Raw genomic sequence first — 27,699 nt, 5'->3', positions numbered from 1 at the left:
TGGCTTTGTAGCTTATATTTTATTGGGCTAAAAATCTTGCATATAACAAGTATAAACAATGTAAAAATTACAAACAATATAAAAATTACAGAAACAAATGTTTCATTACAATTTTAAATTATAAACAATTATAAAGTGTAAAAAAAAAGTCTACTTGAAAACATTGGAGAATGACCAAAAGTAGGCAGAAACTGGAGGGCCAGCAGCAAAAATAGTAACAATGCATCACAGGATTTTAACATACCTAGATGAATTATAGATGACAACAATAGCAAAAAGGATGAGATTGTAAATGTAAATATATCACTATAAAGGTCTTACATCATATATGAAGTGGTAAAATATTAACTCTAAGTAGACTGTTTTAAGTTAAGGATGCATATTGTAATTCCTAAACAACTGAAAATCAATGCAATGTAGAGCTAATACATTAAGAAAGATATTCAAGTAGAATATTAACATATTTTTTTATTTTAAAAACAGAAAAAGAGGAAGAGAAAATAATTAGAACAAAGAGAAAATAAATAGCAAAATGGTAAAACCAAGTACAACCAAACCAATAATTACATTAAATGTGCATGGACTAAAAGCTCCAATTAAAAGATAGAACCAGAGGAATCTGGGTGTCGTTGGTTAGGCATCTGACTTCAGCTCAGGTAGTGATCTCAGGCTCTCTGTTCAGCCGGGAGTCTGCTTGTCCCTCTGTCCCTCCCCCTCCCCCTGCTCGTGCTCGCTCTCTCTCTCTCTCAAATAAATAAAATCTTTAAAAATAAATAAAAGATAGAATGTGTCAGATTAGACTTAAAAAGCAATTCCTAACTATGTGATATATGTAAAAGACACAGGCAATTGGGAAGTAAGAGAATGGAAAATAACATATTATTCAAACAAATATCAAAAGAGCCATAGTATTATATTGAAAATAGACTTCAAGACAGGGAGTACTACCAGAGAAAAAGACATCATTTTACAGTCAAAAGCATCAATTTGTGAGAAAGACATAAAAAACCATAAATGGGTATATACCTGATAATAGGTCTTCAAAATGCATTAAGCAAAAACTGACACAATTATAGGAAGAGAAAAATCCACAATCATAATTAGAGATTTTAGTAAAAAAAATAAAAAATAACATAATTAGAGATTTTATATGCTTCTCTAATTGACAGAACTAAACAAAAAAAATCACTAAGGATACATAATAACTGAACAAAAATATCAAAGCTTTGGACTAACTGAAATATAGAACACTATATTCAACAACAGTAGAACACATATTTTTTCCTTTTCCTAGTGGTATAAGTTTACTAGTTCTAAAAACTACTTGTATATTCTAGGCTTGAGTAAATGAATAAATGTACTAACGATAATGGGAGCAAGATTTCTCACTGTTGGAAAAGGCATTATAAATAAGGAAAGAGTGAATACTAGAATTTAATCTGCAGGGGTATTAGATTAGAATCAGAGGTTTTGGTATGAACTCATATTTGGAATACATGTAACACACACACACCACACAACCACAATTTTCTAGCTCTGGTGAGTGGTGCTGGGGCGAAGTAGCAATGAGCACATCTGTTTGAAAATACCATTCTCCAAGAGGAACCAGGGTTCTGTGGGAAAATGGCCAATTCCAGGGAAAAGACAGGATAAGCCTGGAACATTTATTAGCCCCAGAAAATAAGGAAATGCTCAGAGAATAATGGGAACATATCAGAACTCAGAAATTAGTTTGAAGGGCCTTCCTCTGTACTGGCCCGGAACAACTGGAAAATCAAAATTCATAATAAAAGGATTAAAAAACATTGAATAATATAAAAATCAGTCAATACTGAAATAAATGAGAAGGGAAAACTTTCCTTACAGAATGCCAAGTAATAGATATAGAAGAAATTAAGTTAGAAAATCATCAATGGATGCCAAAACTGGTGAGTTTGTTGAGGAATGGGATATTCAGAGTATCAAAGTATCTCCCTGATTATTAAGTAAAAAGGAAAAGCAGTAACTTTATAGTGGGGAAACCTGGTGGTCATCACTGTAACAAACTCGAAATGTTTTCAGCAGCAGCTTCACAGAAACAAACGGATTATCCTGACCCTCTGTACTGGAGGTACTAAAGACACACCTCTGCTTTGGCTTTCCTGCCAAAAATGTACAACCTCAATCTAATCCTGAGAAAACAGACAAATCCAATTTTGTGAGACGGTCTATATAACTGGCCTGTATGCCTCAAAAATGTTAGTCAAGACAAAGAAAGGCTCAGGAATTGGAAATTCAACAGACATAACACCTAAATACAATGAGGGATCTTAGAATTACTTGATCCTGGACCAGGGGAAAAGAGCTAGAAAGGACATTATTGGGACTATTGACAAAATTTGAATATGGACTACAGATTAATAGCATCATATTGATGCTAAATTTCCTGATTTTGATCATTATACTACAGCTCTATGTTCGTGAATATTCGTATTCTTAGGAAATACATACTGAAGTATTCAGGGGAAAGGGCCACAATGTCTCTTAACTTCCTCTCAAATTGTTCAGAAGAAAACAAGGATAATAAAGCAAATGGAGCTAAATTTCCTGGAATTTTTCTGTAAAAATTATATATTTTTATTTATTTTATATGTATACATATATTTTATGTGAATTTTAAAATATTAAAAAACTAGCTAAAAATGAGACAGAGAACACACAACAAAATGCTCCATCTCATTAGCAGAGAAATATAAATTAATACCACACAGGTACATCATTTTATGTCCAGCAGAAAGGCACATTTTTTAAATCCTGCCAATGCCAAGTCTGACAAAGATATGATTAAGTGCAAGTTTGTACACCTACTTTGAAGAACAAGACAGCCTTAATCTTCTGCATTTTCTACCCAGCAATTCTATTCTAAAAGGCATTAGAGGCTAAAGCATAAGAGTGACAGTGTTTGGGAACAGGATGTTCGAAATGGCATTATTCCATATAAAACGAAACAAGTATCTTCACAAGACAGAGTAAATAAAATCATGATAGATGCATACGATATTATATGGCAGCAAAAACAAATAGCATTTTGGATGAATGAGGGAAATCAAGAGTGAAAAAGCAAGCAATAGGTGAGTGTACAGTGTTCTATTTTCCTAAAATTCAAGTACTAGTAAACAATGCATTGACTAGGGATACATGTGGTCAAATATATATGAATGTAAAGGAATGATGAACACACCGCTCAGAACCATGATTTCCTCTTTACCTCCTTACATAGTCAAGCGAAGCAGATGAAGAGCACCACTGAGTATTGCTTTGTGTTTTTGAAGATTTTTTTTTTAAGTAATCTCTACACCCAATGTAGGGCTCAAATTTAAAACCCTGAGATTTAGAGTTCCATGCTCCACCAACTAAGCCAACCAGGGGCCCTGTTGTGTGTTTTAGATAAAGGATGGTTTCTCCAACGTTACGTGATGTTTCTAATTTATAAAGAAGTAGTAGATAAATATTCCACCAGAATGAACACTTCTTAAGCACAAGAATTATTGTTTTGTTCAGTTATATCCCTGGTACCGACAATACTGCCTGGCACAGAGTAGGTATATAAAAGAATATAATCTTTAGAATGTATAAAATATTACATTAAAAAAGTGAATGAACAGATATGCCTCACCTAAAGGTGGTGGGAAAAATGAAGATAAGAGGGATTCAAACTATGCAGACATCAAACTGCCCTTTGGACAGGTAAAGTGAATCATCACTTCAGGATCAAACATTCTGATCCTGATGACTGATTATGAAAGAAAGACTCAAGGGAAAGAGAACTAAGCTCGCAGTTGAATGGGGACTGGCAAACTGAATTTAACAAGAAAGCAGGAACTCTTAGAGCCATATTAACACTCCCATCACTGTAAGGAAATGACACTTTCACTAAGGCTAGACGGAGACCCGGGGTTGCTCGAACTGTTCAGAAGACAAAGGCAAATAGTGAAGAGAACTCTCCTGAATAAAACTTCCAACAAATGACAATTCAGTACTGACTGGTGCTCCAGCTAGCCCTAGCCAGCCTGGTTCTACCCTGACGTGGCTAGCTTCTGCTTATTAGAAAGCAGAAATGCAGAAAGCACACACCCACGACCTCTTCCTGCCTGCTGACCGACCCCCGTAGATGGAAAACCAGAAGGGCTTTCCCCGCTGCTTCGGGAGAAGCTGCTCTGAGCTGTCTTAGGGCAATTCCATCAAAGCATACTATGAGTTCCTATCAGACAAAAGGCAGTTTTCTCTAGAGGCGGAGGTAGTCATGGAAGGTTCACCACACTGCCAGTCTACCTTCCTTGCTGTGTTCACCTTCTATCACGTCTAGGTTCTGCCTGCCCTCTACGCATCTGACCGTGGGTGGTACCCTAGAGCCTGAACGAAGCCTTCGTTCAGGTGGGTGGGAGATCACCTCCCAAGGGGAAGGACGGAAGGCATGTGCAGTGTTTTGTGAAAGGCTGACAGGGCAGTGGGAGAAGGACATCAGGACTCCAAAGAGTGAGGACCCCTGCTGTAGACAGCTGCCTGTGATGGGGATGGCTGGCTCCTGGGCCCTGGTCAGCCTGCAGGCCAACTCCCGCCCACCGGCCAGTGCCCTGGCTGGCCTTCACCTGCCCCAGCGAGGACACAGTGTGGAAAGGGCCTTGGGAGCTAGGTCCAGCTTCACAGAGGAAGCAGTTCAGGGCTTTCCAATGACAGTTTAGAGTTTGTCTTTTCAAAATGAGGAATTCTCAAATATCTGCCATCTATGCAAGGAAAAGTTCTCAAAAAATTTATTATAAAAGAGAACAATGACAGAATATAAGCTTACACATTAATATTTACATTATATTCAAAATATACTACAGCTTTAATTTATGAACAGAAATATCCTGTCTTTTCTTCTTTTTCTTTTCTGTTTTCTTTGCATCGCTGATTTGCATTTTTACTTGATCTTGTAATTTGGAAAAGAATGCTTGAGATGACTTTAAGGCTTTGTCTTTACCTTCATCCTGCAATTAAAAATAATAACACACTTATGCTATAAAATCTGCTTATGAGTAAAAAAAGCCAAATGATTTCAACAGTGTACAAAGTATAAAAATCCAGAAACTAAGAATAAATTATGAAAAATCACACCAGTTAGCACAGAGGTATTCTATGAGCTCTATGCTGCTGCGATGTTCTTGTAACGTTAAGGGAGGAGGGAGCGGAAGACAAGGGCTGCCAGGCCCCAGGTGCCGTGAGGGCCCAGAGTTCGGGCTGTTACCCCCGCCAGGCGCCAGTGGTCTCGCACCGTCAGGCGGGCGGTGTCGCAGGCTCTGGCCGTGGAGCTGGGTGTCACCCACTGCTTGCCACCGCCTTCCCCACGAGGGCCCCCTGCAGCGGTTTTCTTTCCTGCATCCTTACCTTTAGTAGGGAAGCGCTGCCTGTTTTGGTCAGCTGTTTTAACTTCTCAGAAGCCACTGCCTTCGTGTATTTCTCTACTTGGTCTGGGTGGTTCTTTTCAAGCAGTTTTCTCCGCTTTTCCTTCTCTTTTAGTTTCATATGCTTCTGATACTTCTTTTTCCTCCGTTCTCGTTTCTTGTCTGTAGCTGTTTTTTCAGCAGCTGTTTTTACATCTCCGGCTTTATTTTTTTCCTATTTAAGGTAACCACCAGCATACCACTTAATCCAACTTAACACAACTCGGAAATGGGAGGAGTAGCAATTCCACAGAGCATGGCCAATGGGCTATACCTATCACCAAGAGTTGAGTAAGCAGTACCCATCTGCACCCCATAGAGCTTTGGGAGCTCAGCTCTTTAAGACCTAGAATGCATTCTTTGACAAAGCAGACTCTTACAGTGGCAGTTCAGCTCCCAAACTACATCGCAAAGGCAGCCTGGAGAGCTGGTTTATCCTGCTGACAGTCCCAGAAGCAAGCCCCCTCCAGCACTTAAGACTCCAGATGGGCTTTAGGGACAACCTCGGAGCTAAGCTGCAGAGGACAGCCACTGGCTGGCAGGAGGGGCTCCCAGAAATGGAAGGGAAACATCTATCCAGGAGGATCAATGTCCTCTCTCTTCCCTCCAGCTGCCAGCTTATCCTGCCAGGGCCGTCACCTGCAAAGGCGGCAGAGGTCCTGAAGGGGTGGGTGTGGGTGCAGCAAAGCAAGTGCACAGGGACAAAGAGCTGTGCTGCCAGGCCTGCCGGGAAGATGAGACCTGGCAGAAACCACTGTTTCTGTGTGTAATGCATGAGCTCCAATGTTCATGAGCCAGGGACTGCCTACATTTGGTTACATCCAACTTCTTCTAATAACCCAAATGTTCTATTCTAGACAGTGATTCCATTGTTGATAAGCATTAAACGGATACAACAATGGGGGAAAATGCTGATATTAAAGGACTGCTAGCATATGAGCAACATAAACCATTTATTTTAACCCAACATCACTGCTAGTATTCAAATTGGATTATAACAAGATACAGACATCAGATATTTACAAGAAGCTTTTATAATAATTCTCATACCTGTACCTCATAATATCTGATTACAGAAGACTGATATTTCAATACTGTGTAATACTATTAGTTTGACTATACTTAGAAACTGCTGATACATTAGAATAAAAGCTACAAACTCCAGGATAATGACACTGAATAGAGATCTAGCTATAAACAACTAATTTATATATATATATATATATTGCTAAATGTTTCAACACTGGTTTCTTACCCTGACTTCCTCTGGGGCCAGGAGAGCTGCATCACTCACGCTCACTGGGGCTACCTCCTCCATGGTTATGGCCGGCAGATTTGACACAACTTTAATCTCTGGAACAGGCTAGAAAAGTGACAGTACGTTTAAGAGGAAGTCAGAAATAGTCCTAATATAAAATATTTATATTATGAAACTATTTTTCTTACTATCCTTACTAAAATTGACTTTACTATTATTTTTATGTAGTGGTTCATCACTTACATACAACACCCAGTGCTCATCACAACAAGTACCCTCCTTAATAGCCATCATCTATTTAGCCCACCCCCCATCCACCTCTCCTCCAGAAACCCTCAGTTTGTTCTCTATTGTTAAGGTGTGACCCTATTAATTTAAAGCATAATACATAAAATACTTTATGGAGGGGCGCCTTGGTGGTTCAGTTGGTTAAAAGTCTGACTCAGTTTTGGCTCAGGTCATGATCTCATGAGTCATGAGATTAAGTGCCGTATAGGGCTCCATGCTCCGTAGGGAGTCTGCTTGAAGATTCTCTCTCTCTGCCCCTCCCCCCATTCACTCACTCACTCTCATATAAATAAATCTTTTACAAAAGCTCTCCTAGGTTTAAAAAAAATAAAAGTTTATGGAGATTATTTAAAATGTGAGATGGTTGATAGCAAAAATCTTAAGCTAACTGAAATGATGGCAGTGTTGGTGGGCATTCCTGCTTGAGGAATCTTGGTATCTGAGTACTTGAGGGTCTTCTCTGTCTCACTGCTGCACCAAGAAGACCTATTTCTACACGTTTGCAGGACATTTCTGCCATATTCAAACACCAGTTCTTTCACCTACTGCACTAAACTATTCCCATCTGGCACGGATGTGGACATTTTCCAACAATCCTATCTAATGTTAAATAAATAGATTTTTGTGAATATTATCCTGCCTTTGGTCATAGAAGAAAGGCCAGCTATAAGAAATATATAGAAAAAGATGCAAGGAAAAATGCTTATCAGAAGAGTCAAAAACAGGCTCCTGATAAACAAATTTTCTCATTTTCCAGCTACTGAAAACCTAGCTTTACAAACAAATGTGAGATGATATAGAACTGCTTTGGAAAACTAAAACAGTATTGAAGTATATCAAACCTATTAATTGTAAAAAGGAGAAATGTTATGCAATATTAAGTGAAGAGCCTTTTTTTTTGGAAAGAAATGCCCAGGAAAGACAGAAATTAAAACAAGCTTCATACTGATCATGGTAATAACAGGACACCAGTGATTATTCACCTAACACTTACACTAATGCTCTTTGCATCTAATTCTTGCACATCTCTGAGGAGCACCAGGGGGCAGGGACAGGGGCTCTGTCACTTCAGTGGAGTAAAGGATGGAAGTGTGCCCTGGAAGGAACACAGGACTGAGGAGAGAGGGGCTCTACTGCAGAGTGTCACTGATGCCTTCACACACCCCTTTCCTTACCGCAGTCCTGGCCACATGACAATCAACTAGCAGATGTGTGCCCCAGGAAATTTCAGAGAGAACAACAATAAGTCATTCACGCAACAGGATCCTGGATTCTAACAGAAAAAAATGTCAGAGTCTGAAAGAAATAATTTCTTCCATTGGACCACTGTTTACTTATTTATTAGGAACATTGTATTCCATTCTACAATTCAAAGAGAAATACAAAGAAACTGGGAGATAGCCCAGAAAATAAAAACAACACAAAAAATGATGAATGGTCAACAGGGTTTAAGGACATCATGAAATATGAAACTGAATATGAAAAAAAAAGTTCATATTAAGGGGAACCTGTACCAAAAATTCTATATTTCTGAAGAGGAATGAGAAAGGCTTTCAAACTGGGTCATGTAGGCCCAAATACATTCCCTCCTTCTTCAATTCCCAAGGTTCCAAGGAAGGTCTGAGTACTTCCCCATGTCAGGCTCCGTGTTAGTGTGATGGACACAGCAGGGAAACAGCGGTGAACAAAACACGTTTGTGCTGGCTTGGAAACGAGTAGAGAACGATCGGCAATCGACCAATGGCGATCACAGTGCTGAGGGAAATGAATGCAGGGAGGAGGGAGATGGCATTCAACCTGACACCCCAGAGATAGGAAGGAGCCAGCCATGGAAAGAAGGAAGTACAGCCTACAAGCAGAGGAGAGCCCAGCAGGAAGGTGTGAGGAAGGGGGGCGTCCTGCCCCACTGAAGGCACTGGAAGAAGACCAGTGTGGCTGGGGGCAGAAAGCTGTGGAGACCAGAGGGGTGAGAGGGAGCCAGATCATGTGGGGCCTTGTAAAGCACAGGAAGGGATCATGTTCTTCACATCAATAACTTTTTCACAGTAAGACCTGCTGGCAAGAGGGGTTGAGAATTCCTCTCTTTTCTTCATCTATTACCTAGCCCACACTGGGCGCTTTGGTATCTAAAGATGGCTCCTGCCACCAAAAACTTACTGTCATAAATTACACCTGATTAACCAAAAACAAACAAACAAAAAGCAGGTGATAAATGCTGATTGTCTGAAAAGACAAGATACTCACACATGACAAAACAGCTAACCATCAAAGAATCAGAAGGATTTTGGTGATTACCTTTTCTGTATAGATGAAAAGTGAAGCAATTTGCCTAATTCACAAAGCTAGTTAGGGGCAGAATCAAATTCAGGTTTCTGACTTCTAGACTAGTCCCTGAAATTCATGATACCTCATTTCTAGAAAACACAAGGGACACAAAGGGGCAATAGGTGAGCAAGTACCAAAAGGATGGCACAGCATGTTTTATGGGTTCACAGAGGATAATGAGAAGGAAAGGAAGCTCTAAAAAGTATAGAAACACTGAGCCAAGCGTGGGGGAGTCAGACAGACAGACAAGGAGATCACTGGAGATCTGGGCCTGGTGCGGGGAACATGATGCAACGGGGAGAACACAAACCCAGTTAGATCCAACCCTCCCAATGTCCTAATAAGCCTTGGTTTCCTCATCTGCAAAACAGAAAGACTACTATCTGCCTTAGTGTTTTGTGGATGAAGAGTTAATGGGCACGGCCACTACCATCATCAATCCCAACTTTAGTCCTCCTCACAAGACCAACTAACTAGCAACTATCCATAGATGAGATAGCACTGGGAAAATCCCAGAACCGGAGGGTGAGGCTGAAGCAACCCTCTGGACCACAGAGACTGAGAAGGACTACATTAGAAGGGTAGGAGAGGCTATACTCTCACCATATCATCCCTCTCCCAGGCCGGCACCGTGCCCCATTGAGAGAGACCTGGCCTATGGTTTCTCCAGTGGGAAGGGAGCCCAAGGTGGCATTCCAGCTCCCCACAATTGCAGGACACTTTTGGGCAGGCCCAATCCCGTCTGTGTCACGGGGATCATGGAGGGAATCTCTGGGGCTTGACCACTGAGAATCAGACTGGGATGAAGAACAAGGGCAGGGCTTCTAGCAACTAGTGCTTGGATCTTGGCAGACTGTTGCTCCTCGCAGGAGTGTTCAAGTCGAGATCCCAGCCTGCAGCCTTGCCCATCTATAGAGCCAAGCTGGTGCTCCTGTCTGGCTCAAAGAGATATCTCCACCCCCAAGATCACTGCAGCATTATTTACAACAGCCAAGTCATGAAAACAATAGAAGTGTCCATCAACAGATGAATAAACAAAGATACTATGGTGCATATATAAATACACGCGCAGGCACGCGCAATGGAATACCATTTAGCCATAAAAAGAAGGAAATCCTGCCATTTGTGATAACACTGATGAACCCTGAGGGCATTATGCTAAGTGAGATAAGTCAAACAGAGAAAGACAAATACCGTGTGATCTTGTTAGGCAGGAAACTAGGCACGCGACAGGAGGATGGACCTTAGATGTCCTGCCAGGGCCCTGCCCAGGGACCGCCACATTCTACCCATCTAGCAGTAGATTTAGTCTTTATTTGACCTATGTCTCTAGAATAGAAATAATGTTGTGGTTGCCCACTCTTGCAGGCACTTAGAATACATTTTGGAAAGGACATGAATACCTGGCTAATTATTAATAATCCAGGCCTGTCACTCAAATGTTGCCACCCTAGGACCCTCCCAAAAGAAAAAAATGATGTAAGCCCACACCCCAGAGTTTCTGGGGCCTTTGTCTCTCTTGACTGGCCCGCTCCTCCCTTGGAGTGTATTTTAATAAAACTCTGCTCTGCTTTAAAACAGCAGGGTGACTACAGTTAACAGTATTGTATACTTCAAAGTTGTTAAGAAAGTAGATCTTAAAAGCTCTAATCATAAAAAGAAAACTACAACTATATGGGGTGATGGATATTAACTTTTTTTTTTTTTTAAGATTTTATTTATTTGAGAGAGAGAGAGAGAGAGAGGGAACACAAGCAGGGGGAGTGGGAGAGGGAGAAGCAGGCTTCCCACTGAGCAGGGAGCCCAATGTGGGGCTCAATCCCAGGACCCTGGGATCATGACCTGAGCCGAAGGCAGACACCCAACGAATGAGCCACCCAGGCGCCCCTAACTAAACTTACCGTGGTAATCATTCCCCAATATACACACCCAGGTATGCCATGCCTTTCAAAAGTTCACACTAGGCCACGTTGCTTTCACAAAAAGACCTACATTAGTACCTGTTTTTGCTAACTGACAAATATCTGAAAAGAATTTTCACTTTTATAAAAAAGTGAAAGCAAAAACAGCATTCAGCATCTGTTGTGCAGTGAGCGGCCCTGCCCAGCTCCTTCCTCAGGAACTACACTCAGCAGCTCAGCATCAACCCTCCATAGCTTTAAACAGTGTCTTTGAGCATCTGTGCTTCATCTCAATTTATTTGTGCATCCATTACGAGATTGGTCCTAAAGTATCAGAAAAGCCTAGAACAGGTTATTTTTGGGGTCTGAAAAGCTAAAAAAAAAAAAAAAAAATTCCATTTAATTAATGGTAATTGCTTTTTTGCTCTACCCCATTTAGGTTTGTGAAAGGTTTTATAGGAACATTTTGCTTTCTGGTGGTGGAGGAACCTGTATTATCAAGCCACTGTTGTACATCTTAAACTTACACAGTGTTACATGTCAATTACATCTTAATAAAATTGGGGAAAAGGGGTTAACATACATAAAGAACTTAATATGGCAAATAGCAGGTATTCAGAAAATACCAGGTACAGACATTACAAGTCCCCAGACCAACCACAGGAGGAAAATACAACTGAAGGCTGAACAACAAGAAAAGAGTGAGAAATGAAGAGACCCCGTGGCTGACTTTAGGTCTGGCAAGGGCCCATCTGGAGATCAGGGTGGATCAGAAGAGGAAGCCAGAACTGTCTAGGACTAGAAATTCCTACAGGTTTATATCCTAAAACCAAACAAAGAGCTAGCCTCACAGAAGCTCAAAGAGGAATTAAGGTCATATCTGCTCTGACTACACACAAAATTGTTAACACACTTACTGGTTTAGGGATGAAGTGAAAGTTTGAGAGGGCATCCAATTTTAAGAAGAGGGAATCCATCATCTTCTGAATTTCTTTGTGCTCTGGATTTTCTTCTTCTGCTGTTTTTTGCTTAGGAAATAAGTTCAACAACATCAGACTGAGCAGCTTAATACACACCATAGACAAAACACAAGGGTCAATAAGGGTATGTCCCCACTTCTCATCATCAAGGCTTTGGCTTCAAGACACATTACAAGGCAGAACCAAAGTTATCAATACCATGACAGTGCCAGCACCAGCCAAAGAAGCAATGTGGTGTGCATTTTAGGAGCTGCAGCAGCCCCTCCCTCTGCGATTCAGAACTTACAATTTAATCCCCTTGGTATTTACTTCTGTCAAGAACTAAGCCACTCCCACTCAGACGGCTACCATTAAAAGAAAGGGGAGCTGGGTAACAAGAGTTGGATGTTGAGGAATTGGGAACTGTTGTGCACTGTTGGGGACGATGTGAATGGTGCAGTCACAATGGAAATGAATGAGGCAGCTCCTGAGAAAGTTAAACAGAGAACTGCCATATGACCTGGCAATTCCATCCTTAGGTAAATACCCAAGAGAATTTAAAAAGAGGTTCTCAAACACATGTAAACATCTGTTCAGAGCAACATTATTCCCAACAGCCAAAAGGTAGAAACAACCCAAATGCTCACAATCCCCTTTTCCCTTTGCCCATAATGCTTATTCTAAAAGGCTACGAGTGTTTTTATTTGCTTTTTTATTAAGGCATAACAAAAACAAAACAAACCACACCAGAATGGGGAAGTGACTGGCTCTTTGCCTCCACAACCCTGATGCCAGAGATGCACTGGGGCCTGTTTCCAATGTCTGTCATCAGAGCCCACCTTCAGCCACATCTAAGCACTTGCCAGTGCTTCTTTATTTTAACTTAACTCATTTTTTTATCCTGAACATGTTGTTTGCCTCATCCCAGATAGTAATGGCTGTGAAATCATACACATACAACTAGAAGTTCATTCATGTGCTGCGTACCATCAGCTTGCTTACTACCTCCAGGATGGATACAAAACTTAGGAAAATACTCATCATCATCCCCAGATGAACTCTTAATGGAATGGCTCTAGAATTAGCCTAAATTAAGTCCATGCTCAAAAACTTGTGAACTGGGGGCGCCTGGGTGGCTCAGTTGGTTAAGCGACTGACTTCGGCTCAGGTCATGATCCTGGAGTCCCGGAATCGAGTCCCGCATCGGGCTCCCTGCTCAGCAGGGAGTCTGCTTCTCCCTCTGACCGCCCCCCCCATGCTCTCTATCTCATTCTCTCTCAAATAAATAAATAAAATCTTTAAAAAACAAAAACAAAAAAAACCTTGTGAACTGGCTGCTGAATTCTGAGACATAAATAAAACTAGTATTTACAGGGCTGGTATAGCTGTCGTGTTACATATTTAATTTTTAACTCTCATCGTTACAAAATGCTTTCTGTATTTACTGAACCCTCTCAAAGTAGCCAGGCAATGTTCAATGACATGTTCCTTCAACTACCACTTTGGGTTGCAAAGCAGCCAGGAAGAATTAATTCAAATCTTTCCAGATCTTCAACTTAACAGTGGCATCCAGGGCACTGATGGCTATTGCTGCTAAAGTGACATTAATTAATCAAATCTGGCAGGAATCTTAAATGGCTTTTGCAAATAAAAACGCCATCTCATCCCCAAGCACATACTGACCACATCCTCAATAAATCAAGTGTGAAGAAATAATTCAATCACTATACTGGTAATATAGTATTATTGGAAATACGACTTTGTCCTATTTAACCAGGTATTTTTTAAAGAATCTAAGTAAAAAGAAACAAGAATCAAAAACCAAATAACCCACCAGACCAAAAATCTGAATGAATTTCACAGATAATGTTCTATCAGTAACTTCTAAAGTATTAATAAGAACTGATTTTAAAATTGTAGGACTACTATAATAATTGCTGGAGAGTAATTAGCTGTGGAACAATTAGGTGACCAATGAATAATTGCAAAATAAGCTCTCCTACCCCCTCAAATTCAGTGGCAATATTATAACCCCTCTATCCCTAACATACTGTCTCACATTTAAATGAGGTGAACCAAGAGCTCAAGATTTATTTCATGAATTTCAGCCATCAGGGTGGAACCAGTAGAACTGATTCTCTACTTCTCTTTTTTTAATGATGGCTTTGCCTTCTGGGCTTCCTTACCTGGTTAAGTTTGATGTACTCCTGCTCATAAATTTCAGCGAGGCTCAATTTGCTCTTCTCATGGTCTAACGCTAAACGTTTTTTATATTCATATGCATCCTCTTTAGGTCTTTCTTTACGTACTACATCATCCCAAGCCTGCAATGTACAAGTTGGAAGGCACATAAATTAACAGAATCTATCATTTCATTCTAGGCTCACATAAGACTCTTCCCCTGGAATATTTATGGTCAATCCAGAGTAAGCAAATTATAGCAAAAAGTAATTAATTTCAACCTGCAAAATGACTATTCAAGTCACAAAAAAATAAGTACTAATGAAAAGCAAAGAGAGCATTACTTAAGTTTCCTTTTTGTTTTTGTTTTAAATGCATCTTTCTCCTGGTTACCAACTTTAATTCCCCATTTCCCCATCATGGTTTGTTTAAAAGTCAATACTTTTTGTTTGTCTTGTTGCATTCAAATTTAAGGATAGTCCACATATAGTATCTACCCTTCAAACTCTTCCTATTTGGAGCAAACATACACGTTTTAAAGCCATCCCTTATTGTACATGTCACACACCCTGTTTTATTCTAAGTTCACAAAATAAGATCAATTCTCTCTTTTCCCATGTGATTGATACTTATTGAACACCTCTGTAGCAGAGTGTGTAGATGCCCTGCTTCATATCCCCGGCCCATCTCTGAGTTCACCTTAGCTGCAGGGAAACCACGTCTGTACATGCTGACAGCTTCCCATCTCAAGCTGGGACTCTGCTTATCCTGCGGGTTTCTGGAATGCCAGGGGATCTTGCCTGCCTGTGCTCAAGACAGCTCTGAGGTGTCTAGCACGTAACACCTCCAGAGGCAGCTCCTGACCCGTTAAGGACTGAGTTTAGTGGATAAATATTCCAGCAGATCCATTCCCGGTGGGGTAAATCTGAGACAAATTCTACATAGATCCTCAGGGGTCCCCAGCAGGTTTCATTCCCAGTTGCCCACCATGATGGTTAATTTCACGTGTCAATTTGACCGGGTGAAGGGATGCCTAGATGGTAACACATTATATCTGAGTGTGTCTGTGTGGATGTCTCTGGAAGAGATCAGTATCTGAACTAGTAGACTGAGTAAAGAAGAAGCCTTCACTAATGCAGGTGGACATCATCCAATCTACCGAGGGCCCAAACAGAACAAAAAGTGGGAGGGAGGGTGAATCTGCTCTCTACTTGAGCTGGGACATCCATCTTCTCCAGTCCCTGGACATCACTGCTTCTAGTTTTCAGACCTTTGGACTCGGATTGGAACTTTATCACCAGCTCCCCTGGTCCTCAGGTCTTGGGACGCAGCATTCCTGGTTTTCTGCTTGCGGATGGCAAACCATGGGATTTCTCAACCTCCATCATCACATGCATCCTTTCCTTCCTCATTTGGGGTTATTGAAACACTTTTCAGTATTCGATCTTAATGTATCAATTGTGTTTTTGATTATCTTCCTATACTTTTTAAGTGGTTGCTCTAGGAATCTAAGATCAATCCTTAAACAAAAACTTTGCTAGGTTTTTTTGTTTTTAAGATTTTATTTATTCATTTGACACAGAGAGAGAGAGAGAGAGAGCACAAGCAGGGGGAGCAGCACGCAGAGGGAGAAGCAGACTCCTCGCTGAGCAGGGAGCCCAATGCAGGGCTTGATCCCAGGACCCTGGGATCATGACCTGAGCTGAAGGCAGACGCTTAACCCACTGAGCCACCCAGGTGCCCTTTTGCTAGGTTTTTAACATTTGAAAAAAAAATAAACCCTTTATTTGTCCCAGCAGATACTGTGCCTAGATGAAAGGTCCCAAGTATGACCACATCAGGTCGGAACCAGTCACCATACCTATCATCCTCCACCAGCTTCACCAGGCACCAACAGACAGGTGAACAAGGGGCAAGGAAGATCGGCAGCAGCTCTGGCCGCCCCCTTCTCCTCACGAACAAGTGCCCATCTTTCCAGAGCACTAGTGAAAGGCAGTGTCTCACACAACAAAAGCAACAACAAAAAATGAGGATAGTGTATACTTAGTAGTAGACTTCAGGGTAGATTTAGGGCTTTAAATGAAGAACTGATGGGTGCCTGGGTGGCTCAGATAGTTAAGCGTCTGCCTTTGGCTCAGGTCATGATCCCAGAGTCCTGGGATCGAGTCCCACATCGGGATCCCTGCTCCTTGGGAGCCTGCTTCTCCCTCTGCTTCTCTCTCTCTCTCTCTGTCTCTCATGAATAAATAAATAAAATCTTTAAAAAAAAATAAAAAATAAAAAATAAATGAAGAATTGATACAAACAAAATTTCTATGAAAACAAAGAAGAGTGATGGTCCCAAAAGAGTCTCATACTATTTCTAAAAATTTCAGTGAATTTTAAATTGTTAAGTTTCATTCTTACTGACCTGATCTCTTATCCTCTGCTTAATGATATCTTCCAGTTGTAGGGTGGTTTCCTCTGTGATCACAGGTGCTAAAGGAAATATAACATATACTCATTAGGTAGATATAAACTAGACCAGTGGTTCTCAAAGGGTGGTTCTTGAACCAACAGCATTAACACCTGGAAACTTGTTAGAAATGTGAATTCTTAGGCTCTATTCCACACCTACTGAATCAGAAAGTTGGGGGTGGGGGTGGAGAAGGGCCACCCTATCTGTGTTTAAGTAGCTCTTCTGATGCTCCCTCCAGTTTGAGAACCACCAAACCAGAGAGTATCTGGTAATAAGCACTAATACTTTTAGTCCATGCACCTGGGTACTCTCCCCATCTTTTTTATTCTCTCTAGAAGTGGATAAAATGGAAATTCACTTTGACTTCATAGGTACAAGAAAGAATTTGATGAGATGACCAGGGTTTCTGGTTAGAGTACACAATTTGATCGGCAGACAATGAAAGTAGGCAATGCACACAGATCACTAGCAGAAATCATTATAAATTACACATTAGGTACCCTGTAGGCACTAATTAGCATATTACTAATTGCTGGGTGAATTAATAGTACTGTGGCTATGTAAGAGAATGTCCTATTTCTTAGAAGATACATGTAAAAGTACTTAGAGGAGTGAAGAATCATGATACTGGTAAGTTACTTTCAAGTGATTCAGGGGAGAAAAGTATACACACTCAATCACATACATACCCAAGGCAGGGAAAGCAAATATATCAAAATGTTAACTGGTGAATCCAGCTCAACAGCATCTATATGTCTGCTGTACTGTTTTTTTCAACTTTTCTGTATGCTTACAAGTTTTTTTTACATTTTTTAAATTAATTTTATTATGTTAGTCACCATACATTACATCATTAGTTTTTGATGTAGTGTTCCATGAATCATTGTTTGCATATAATATCCAGTGCTCCATGCAGAACGTGCCCTCTTTAATACCCATCACCAGGCTAACCCATCCTCCCACCCCCTGCCCCTCTAAAACCCTGTTTGTTTCTCAGAGTCCATAATCTCTCATGGTTCGTCTCCCCCTCCAATTTCCCCCCCTTCATTTTTTCCTTCCTACTATCTTTGTTGTTTTTTTTTTTTAACATATAATGTATTATTTGTTTCAGAGGTACAGGTCTGTGATTCATCAGTCTTACACAATTCACAGCACTCACCATAGCACATACCCTCCCAATGTCCATCACCCAGCCACCCCATCCCTCCCACCCCCCACCACTCCAGCAACCCTCAGTTTGTTTCCTGAGATTAAGAATTCCTCATATCAGTGAGATCATATGATACTACAAGTTTTTAAAATGAAAAGTTGGGGGGAAATAAATAAAACTTCTCTATGAAATAGAACCGTAGAAAAAGCGAGTAAACACACACTTGCAGGAGCCCAGTGGGCTCACGTACCCATGCGGACTGCGTGGTCAAAGTGCAGAGTCTCCTCTAGGAGGCTGTTCTCTGGGCGCTTTTGAGCTGTCACTTCCCCTTGAAGCTGCCAAGGTTTTTTTTCCAACAACTCTTTTTCTAAAAATGCAATTTTTTCATTCATCTAAGAAAGAGAAAAAGTTATTACACATTTAGGAAACAAAATCAGGATTATAGCTAAATAAAAGCAACTAACTTTTTTTTTTTTTGACAGAGGGAGAGACAGCGAGAGAGGGAACACAAGCAAGGGGACTGGAAGAGGGAGAGTAGGCTTCCCGCTGAACAGAGAGCCTGATGCAGGGCTCAGTCCCAGGACCCTGGGATCATGACCTGAGCCGAAGGCAGACACTTTTAATGACTGAGCCGCCTAGTGCCCCTCAACTAACATCTTTAAAAGCCCAAAAACAAGAAATGCATTATTCCTCAATACGCTTGTTTTAATCTTGCCACCGTTTTATTACTAAGCCAACAGTGACCTCCTATTCCTGACACTTGAGGTGGGGTAACAAGCTGCAGATGACCCTCCTCTTTCCCTCCCTGATTTGAAATGCCATGTTTATAATATACTGAATTCCCCCAGAAGAATTTGGATAGATTTCTGGGCTCTGTTCTAATCTAATGGTCTATCTATTCACAAGCCACTATCAATTTTAATTATTAGAGCATTACAAGATTAATTTATTAGAACATTAGTAGCTGAAGGAGCCTCTTTTGACCCCACACTCCCAAATCCAAATTATCTCTAACTACTAAAAGACATCTATAATGACTTTATAGTGTACAGAATGCCAGCCTTCTCAGTCACTTTACTGAGTTCTCATATTTTTCCTAATAGCTTTCAATTCATCTGCTTAGGTTTTTCCAGTATCTTTTGCAAATATTAACGCTCACTTTAGTTTTTCTTACCTCTTATCTTTCTCTTTCGTAGTTGCACTAATACTTCTATAAGGATGTTAAAAAACAGTGGTAACGGTAATTGTGGACATTCTTATTCTTCATTTTAAAGGGGTATTTCTAGAATTTCACCACTGAGCATGACAGCACTTTCCGGCTAGATGGGTTTGTATTTCACCACAAGTGAAAATTAGGAATGGATACTGAATTTCATCAAATGTCTTTTTGACATGTAAAAGAACCATATGGTTTTCTCCTTATTCTGTTATTCTGTTAAAACCAAGAATTATAGTAATAGATTTTCTAATCCTGAATCAAGAAAATGAGGCCCATTTAGTTGTGGTGTTGTTAGTCTTTCACTGTGTTATTTTGGATATTTACATCACTATTCATAAATGAAACTGTGTGTGAGTGTTTTAATGTCAGGTTTGGGTATCATGTTATAATAGCTTCACAAAAAAAAAAGTTTGGAAGGTGTACTCTTTATATGTGGGAATTGATCAAACAACATTCAATCATGTATTTCTTGAAAGTCTGATATAATTCTCCAGTAAAACTAAACCTGCTTTTTTTCTTTTTTTTTTTTTTTTTTGAGAAGACACAGGGAGGTTAGGATACTAACTCAATGCAATTTCACATTTTCTTTCCCAATGCTGCCCACCCCCTCTTTTAAATCTTCTCTCTCTTCTAGGAACAATCTGACAATCATGGATTTAACTCATTCTCTTTTTCTAATAATTCTTTTGATATCCATGATATATCTGATTATTTGCCTAGCCTCGTTTCTAATTGTGTGATATAATTTTAATGTGGTTAAATGGCAAAGACAAATAATTGGAGCCAGGCTATATCTATTTTTGCAAATGGCACTTCATTTGTCTGAAATCATTTCATAAGGAAATAATTTTTATCAACTTTGGAAGATGTGTTTGAGATGGAATTAATTAACATTCAGACTTTGTGGAGCCATCTACAAATTATCTCAAAGAAGCAGTATCCTCATGAGCAGTTGAAACAGCTACAAAGAGAGGTTCACAGGACAGCTAATTTAAAAAAAAAAATGCCATTAGTATAAAGAAACCAGGGACAGAGGGAAAAAACAGGTTTTTACACAAATCGAAAGCCACACGTTGGGAAATACAGCACTTTTGCAAATTAGCTACCTTCCACATGGGGATTTTTATACAGTGTCTGGTAGAGAGTAGCACCAAGATTTTTGTTTTTTATTTTTTTTTAAAGATTTTATTTATTTATTTATTTGAGCAAGCAAGAAAGAGAGAGAGAGAGCACATGAGAGGGGGGAGGGTCAGAGGGAGAAGCAGACTCCCTGCTGAGCAGGGAGCCCAATACGGAACTCGATCCCGGGACTCCAGGATCATGACCTGAGCCGAAGGCAGTCGCTTAACCAACTGAGCCACCCAGGCGCCCAGATTTTTGTTTTTTAAGCATCTGCCTTCGGCTCAGGTCATGATCCCCTCCCCCATCCTGGGATCAAGCCCCGCATCGGGGTCCATGCTCAGCAGGAAGCCTGCTTCTCCCTCTGCCTGCCTGTCTGCCTACTTGTGATCTCTCTCTGTCAAATAAATAAAATCTTTTAAAAAATAAATAAATAAATAAAGGATAAGTAAGCATTCCACCAAGAACAAGAGTAGATTAGTTACCTGTGAGTTGCACAGTTCTGGTAAACATATAAAAAATTCCTTAAATTCCCAATTCTTACCTTTTCCTGTCTTTTTTCAAAAGAGGATTTAACTTCATCAGAATCTTTCTGTACATTTAAGATATTTGTATCCTCACTTTCCTCATCATCTGGCAAAGCAAAGGTCACTCTTTTCGAGGTTTCTTTATGTTGTTTACTGTCTTCACTCTCTTCAAGGTCATTATCTTCATCACTATAGTACCAAAACACTTATGAAAGGATAATACACTATTTTTCATTAGGAAAACAAAACCAATTCTCTAGAAAAGATATTCTGTATACCTTATGCAAATAGTCAGAATTCCAGTCATTCAATTAAGGAACAGAAGGTATTATTTAGGTGAAACGGAACAAAAAGTGTGCAATATATAAAAAATAAATTATTCCTCAATTTATAATACAAATGTATCTCACAATAATAACAGTATTTTTATTGGCACAAAAAGCAAACAAAAGCTCCTTGTAATAAAGGTTTGATTGCCACTGCCAGCGATATTTATCTTCATCAGATTATCTCTAAAGCCCCTTTAAACTCAGAGACTTTCTTCTGGCTACCTTGTGACTATCTGATCTTAGAGAATATAACTTCTTAGGACAAACATATTTGACAACTATGAGTACACACATATAATTGGATGGTTCTGGCTTACAGGATTCAAAATACTCACGTTTCAGAAATGCTCCCTTCTCTTTCTTCGTCAGCAATTTCTTCCTCATCTTCATTTGAACCCAGTTCATCATCATGAACACTTGCTAGTTCTTCATCACTTTCAACTGGATCAAAGAAGTCTTTGTATTTCAAGTTTCTGGAACTTTTACCTGACTAAAGTAAAAAGACTTTTCAAACTTTCAATTAAGAACAGAAGAACACATTAAATCATGCATATATGTGTATGCATATTACATACAGGGAACTGGTAACTGACAACACTACCATAAAACTGTAAGAACTACTAGACTTTAACAAACTGGAAGGAAGCATAGATTCATTTGTAACTGGTAAGACAGAGCACAATATTCCTAACTCTAAAGCTTTTAACTATAACTATTTCCAAAATATCCCTGCCTAAAGTATACAAATGCCTTCCTCTCCCTATTATTTTTAGCGTTTGGTGAGAATATGTTTGAGGGAAATTCTGAATACCTCTAACGTGTGATTATGGTTCTTATGCTACAAAACAATGTGGTAAGAAAATGATAGCTTTGGTTTAATTTTTCTAGTCCATTGTTTTCAATTGATCTAAATATTTCATTTACACCCTGGTGAGTTTTGAGGTATTTTAAACCTCTTCTCAAGAAATAGAACAAAATCTAATTTAAGGAGGTAGAAAGTCCTCTCTTCTCCCAAAACTTTACCTTAGGTTTTTGACTTCTAAGCAGTTCTCCCTCATCTTCATCGGAATCAACGTCTTCAAAAAAATCAATGTCTTCCTCTTCCTCATCATCTTTTTGTTCTTCTTCCTTTTCCATGTTTTCTAAAAAGGTCTCCATTTCAGACAGTTTGAAAAACTTATCATCTACTATGGACTTCTCTCTTGGTTTCCTAGGCACTTTGTCTTGCACCTTGCTCTGTTGCTCCAATTTGCTGATATCAAAATCAAGATCAGAATCCTCATCACTGAAAACTGGACTTTTCCTCAGATCAACTTTGCTCAAGTTTTTAGCTCTCTCATCCACTTTAGGATCATCACCACTCAGGTCAGCCACTTCCTCCTCCTCCAGATCTTGTATGAGGGCCTCCTGGCCATCAGACTCCACCTCTGAGCCATCCTCTTCACACTCCTGCTCTTCATTCTCTGGAAGAAGACTGATGTCTTTGTCTTTAATGGTTTTACTAACTGCATTCTGGAAGTACTGTAAAATTGGTTCATTTTGCAATTCTAGTTGTTGCCAAATCTGCTCATCATCAAAATTGTCTATCACCAGTTTTTTTAACGGACTTCCGTGGATCCTGTCATTCTCTAATATTTTATTAAAATCATAAAGTACTTTTGTTAACGAAGTGAAGTTTGATGCCAATTCATCTTGAATCCTATTAAGGGAGCACAAGGAGGAAGTTTAAAGAGATTTATAATTATAGGCAATAATTTCACAGCACTGTGAATTAAAAGGAAAAAGAAGCCCAACTCTTGTGCAAAATCAAACTTGAATGAAATACCAATTTTAAGTATAGATTCTGGCCCCTAAGAGTGTATTATCTTGCTAAGACGCCACACTAATATATAACTAAGTCTGTGATCTGCTATATGGATTTTAGGCAGGCAAACTATTACACACCTCTTTGCTTAAAGATATATAGTGAATCTTAGCCTTAAATGCCCAACTCTGCTATATTATATGCCACTCCATTCAGTCAGCCAATGGTTAACACTTGCTTTGGCAAGAGTGCTCAGAGAATACCTCTGAAGATGTGACATCTGAAATGAGACCTGTATATAAGGAGACAGTCTTACAAAGACCTGGAAACATATATTTCAAGCAGAAAAAACAGTGAGAACAAATTTCCTAAGATAGAAATGAACTTGGTGAGTTTGAGGAACAGAAATGCCAGCATAGCTGGAGTGTGTGAAGGAGGCAGAAGGCCAGGGAGGTAGATGGGAGCTGTATCATGCAGGGCTCAGAGGTAAGAGTTTGCTGTTTTAAATGTAAAGAGAAGCCATCAGATGATTTTAAGCAAAGGAGGAAAATGATGTAATTTACACTTTGGAAAGATGGCCAACTGAGGGAAAGGAACGAAAGTACAGTAATTAGGTTGACACAGCCATCCAGGCAAAGGATGATAAACAACTGTGCAGGGGTTAGAGCAGCAGATACTGTGACAAGCAGTCAAATTTAGAATATAGTTTGAAGATAGAACCAACAAAATTTGCTGATGAATTAGAGGTAGAAATGAGAAAAAGGAAGATATCAAGGAAGCAGCTTAGTTGAATGTCTGAACGACTGAAAAAACAGAGGTGCCAGTTACTCAGGTAGGGAAGGCAGGTGCATGTGGAAAAGATTTCAGGGAGGGCAGAGTATAAGAGAGTAAAACAGAAACAACAGGTCATTTCGGACATAAGAAATTTGAGATGCTGAGAGCGTACATGGCTGTAGCTGCTGTGCGCCTGAAGCTCAAGGGAAAGGTCGGGTATGAAACACAAATCTGAGAGCCACACTTTCATAGATCATACTTAAAGTCCTTCAACAAAATACGAAGAGCTTGTGTTGGGAAGAGAGATGAAAGTCCTAATTCTCAAGAAGCTCATCGTGGGGGGGGGGGGGATAGACAACAAATTTTATACTTTCAATAAAGTATGATGAGTAAGTAAGCACTGGGTGGTTTGGGAGCGTGTTGGAGAAAAGAGCAACCAACCTAGTGCACGCGCACCTGAAGAGTAGGGGGGTGCGTAAGACTCAATGGAAGGCTCGGGGCGTTCCTAATTGAGCTTAGTTTGGTTACTACACGACTGGGAGATCTGCACTGTACAGCATTTAACAATTTAAAATTTTTTGATAGGCTAGGGGAGCGTAACTATCTGAAATCTGAGGGAAACAGATGTACGCTTCCCTTCACCTTCCCCCTACTCCAGAATTTGCTGGGGGCCAGCAGTCCGCGCCCACGTGAGCCCCGGGCCGCACCCCGAGCCCGGATTCCGTTCACTTACGTGAGAAAGCACTCTGGCTGGCCGGTGGCTTTATCAACCTCCTTCAGACACCGCTCCAAGGTCCGTCGACGCCAGACGCGCGGGGCCATTGCTGTCTACAACTCGGGACACAGCGCCGCATGCACAGGAAAAGGGCCGCCCGGAAACCGCGCCACAAAGACGCGCCTCGCGCAACCTGGACCCTGGAGACAAAGGTTCCGCGGCGTACAGGTTCCGGACCCACCCCCTGCCAGGGCCAATGGCAGCGCAAGAACTTTCACTGGGCCATTGGTCAGTTCTAGCGCCTTTCTCTAAACTTTCTGTTTTGTATTCCTGAGGGGCCCACAGGGGTGACGCGTCCTTCGTTTAAGTTTCTGCTTTAGATGCACTGGGTGGCTTCAATACGTAAAATAAGAACAAGCCCACCCGCGGCAGCATAAGAACGCAGGAACGCTCGCCACGCCCCCTAGCCTCGTAGGCCCCGCCCCCGGCCGGTTGACCTGCCCCTCGACTGAGCTCCTTCACCCGGGTGAAGCACCTCGGGCTTCAGTGGGTCACTTCCCAAGATGGCGCGCATGTTGAAGGCGGCGGCGGCGGCGGCGGCGGTGGCGGTGGCGGCCGAGAGCGCAGTAGGTGAATACCCCGCGCGGTCGGGGCTCTTCGGGGGGCGGGGCGCGCGGGACGCGAGGCCTGGAGCTGGAGGAGGCGGCCGGTGGCCAGAGCACCTACGTCCACCGCGCTCTGTCCCCCGGTCAGCACCTTAGGCAGGAGGGATCTCCCAGGAACGCCTCAGGTTAGCGTGAGGGTTCTAGTATTCGATTCTCACAGCCGCCTTAGGAGGTGTGTGCAGTTGACCTTGCCCCTCTATATAGGTGGCCTCAGAGAGGCGAGGGACCTGCCCAAGGGGACAGACAGCAAGGCTGGGACAGAAGTAGATGAAGTAAATGGCAGAGAGACAGTGAGTGTTCATTTCCAGTACACCATAGGAGATGCGAGAAACCAGGAAAAAGGGCAAGTCCTTTAAAAAACGTAAGCTGAACTCCCAAGTACTTCCAGTATCCCTCTGGAAACACTCGGAGGTCAGTTGTGTGAAGAATACCAAGGGAGTGTTGTTTCCCTCCTGCCCTAATATGTTTATTATTCCGTATATAAACAGGAAAGACAAAGGCAGACGGATTTGGAAGGTTCCTTGAGTCCTCTACACCTCCATTAAAAAAAAAAAAAAAAGCTGGATAGACTCAGTAATGACAGAAACTCAAGTTTTCTGACTCTCAAGCCACCCACTTTCTCCTCTTTCTTTTTCCTCTTCTTCATCAGAGGGCCACTATTTCAATTAATCTGAAATTCCCTGTTAGGAAGAGTGCCGGGTGGTAATGTCTCAAGAGTTACTCCTGAACATTTGCCATAAAGCCTTCAGCTTAGAACCTTCAGAAAGTGTTCAGGGATGAACCTTTAATAATGTTAGATCGGCTTGCTAGATAGTGCTCTCTCTATTCCACCCATTCAGATTTACAGTTCTAGCCATCCGTTGAAGTCCCGTCTCCAACTAACCAGTTCTTTATTGATCACTATAGTCTTCCTTACCAGTCACAACATTTCTTATACATTTATCGTTGCAAGTCACCAGGGCTAAGTGATGAGCCACATACGAAGAAGTGCACCATAGTAGTTTTAGTTGTCTCCACACTTTATCAGTTTGAAGAGGTGATATGTATACATGAAAAAATATTAAAACAGGCTGAGCACAGCTTGTTGAAATGAATCTAATAGGTGATTCTCGAGTTTTTATAGTAACACACCCTTCTGGTCCCTCCTTCCTCTCCCTGGTAAGATACACAAGCAGCATCTTAGTTCACACACAGTTGCAAGTAACCCTTTGCAAAAAAACAAAGATAAGAAAAATAAAACAAAGAGTCATCTCTTATTATCTCTTAAAAAGCCATCTGTTAGAATGTAGATATTGTTCATAAAACATACACTGAAGATATTAAAAGTTGAAAATCAAAAGAATGGTAAAAATTTCAGAGGAAAGAGAAGATTCAACATCATGGTTTAATAACATCAACTTTGATGTCAGACAGACCTGGGCTTGAGGCCCAGCTTAGTGTGACCTTGAAGAAATTACTTAATCAGGCCTATTTTCCTTGCCTGCAAATGGGAAAAATAATATTGTCTGATGCACAGAGTTATGGTGAAGATTGAAGTGCTCACTGAACTATTACTGGTATGTCTATTTTATGGCCATGAGAACTAATAAGCAGAGCTACGCTAGCACATGATGTACTCCCACTTGAGAATTCATGATTTCACAGTTTGCTTAGGCAAGATTACAGACTTAGGCAAGCTTACAGGGCAGTATTGTTGCATAACTCTAACAATGAAATAAAGCCATGGGTCTCTACTGGTAATGAGGTCAAATCAACAAGATGGTACATGATGGTATGCCATAGGATTCAATTCTCTACTGTTGGTAAATCCCAGCAGTATGGAGAATGCCTAGAGACTAGGGAGTATCTGCATTGGGGATAATAACTAGCTTATACAGTTCTTGAAAGGCAGAATTGTTACATAGTTTCCACTTCTATATGATATTAAAAGGAGTTCTCAAAGCAATAGTCATGAGCAGTGTGGGTGAATCAGAGGGTTACTATAAACAACTAATTTTAACTTGAAAAAATTGTAAATCACTATTCTTTATCAAAAAGCAAAAGGAGAACTATGCCTATAATACCTTCCAGCAGCATTATTCCACCAGGGTGTTAGTAGTCACTAAATACTGAAATACTACCAAAGATCTTCTAAAATCACAGCCCACACTGTAAGTTTTCCAGAATAAAAGGAGACTAGTCTCCTTGTCATAAAAAGTAGTAAGTTGTGGATTGATGAAATGTTGCAGGGAATACAGAAATACTATGTGTGTCAAAACATTAATACAAGTAATCTTTAGTGTTTGAGAAAGATTTTTAATATAAGTCTGGTATCATATATAGGGTAGGTGCACGGTCAGATTTTTCCTTTAAAAGCGTAAAATATGTTAGAAATCAGAGATGCTTACATTTATAAGCAAGTTATTGATGTAACCTTTCTGTAAGTACTAATAATGATCGTTCTTGGAATTTGTTATGTACTTTGTGCCAGGTACTTTCCTAAACCCTTTATATGTATTATTCATTTTAGTCTCATGACAATTCTATGAGGTAGATATTATCTTCCTATATGAGACAAGAAAGACA

The 27,699-nt window shown here is 40.5% G+C and overlaps 2 protein-coding genes across 3 annotated transcripts in view; one reads left to right on the top strand and one right to left on the bottom strand.

The window, feature by feature from the left end:
* Nucleotides 1–24,623, bottom strand: MPHOSPH10 (M-phase phosphoprotein 10). The gene is made up of 11 exons (XM_036076854.2): nucleotides 24,488–24,623; nucleotides 22,200–22,875; nucleotides 21,512–21,666; nucleotides 20,865–21,036; nucleotides 18,233–18,374; nucleotides 16,785–16,852; nucleotides 14,380–14,517; nucleotides 12,152–12,262; nucleotides 6,718–6,825; nucleotides 5,407–5,637; nucleotides 1–5,009 (listed from the first exon to the last, which is right to left on the bottom strand). The coding sequence occupies exons 1-11, from the start codon at nucleotides 24,574–24,576 to the stop codon at nucleotides 4,860–4,862; spliced, it is 2,040 nt and encodes a 679-aa protein (XP_035932747.2). The 5' UTR covers nucleotides 24,577–24,623; the 3' UTR covers nucleotides 1–4,859.
* The window catches only part of MCEE (methylmalonyl-CoA epimerase), a 35,432-nt gene continuing 32,339 nt past the window's right edge, over nucleotides 24,607–27,699 (top strand). Inside the window, exon 1 of one of the 2 annotated variants that reach the window (XM_078078986.1) lies at nucleotides 24,607–24,757. In XM_078078986.1, the coding sequence (XP_077935112.1) occupies nucleotides 24,607–24,757 (151 nt within the window). Of the gene's footprint in view, nucleotides 24,758–24,939; nucleotides 25,100–27,699 lie in introns of those variants that run through there. The other variant, XM_078078985.1, reaches the window with a different exon arrangement.

This window comes from Halichoerus grypus, chromosome 8 (genome assembly GCF_964656455.1).
Source record: "Halichoerus grypus chromosome 8, mHalGry1.hap1.1, whole genome shotgun sequence".
Classification (NCBI taxonomy): domain Eukaryota; kingdom Metazoa; phylum Chordata; class Mammalia; order Carnivora; family Phocidae; genus Halichoerus; species Halichoerus grypus.
Note: the sequence above shows the minus strand (reverse complement) of the source record. Positions and strands in the feature narration are given on the sequence as shown.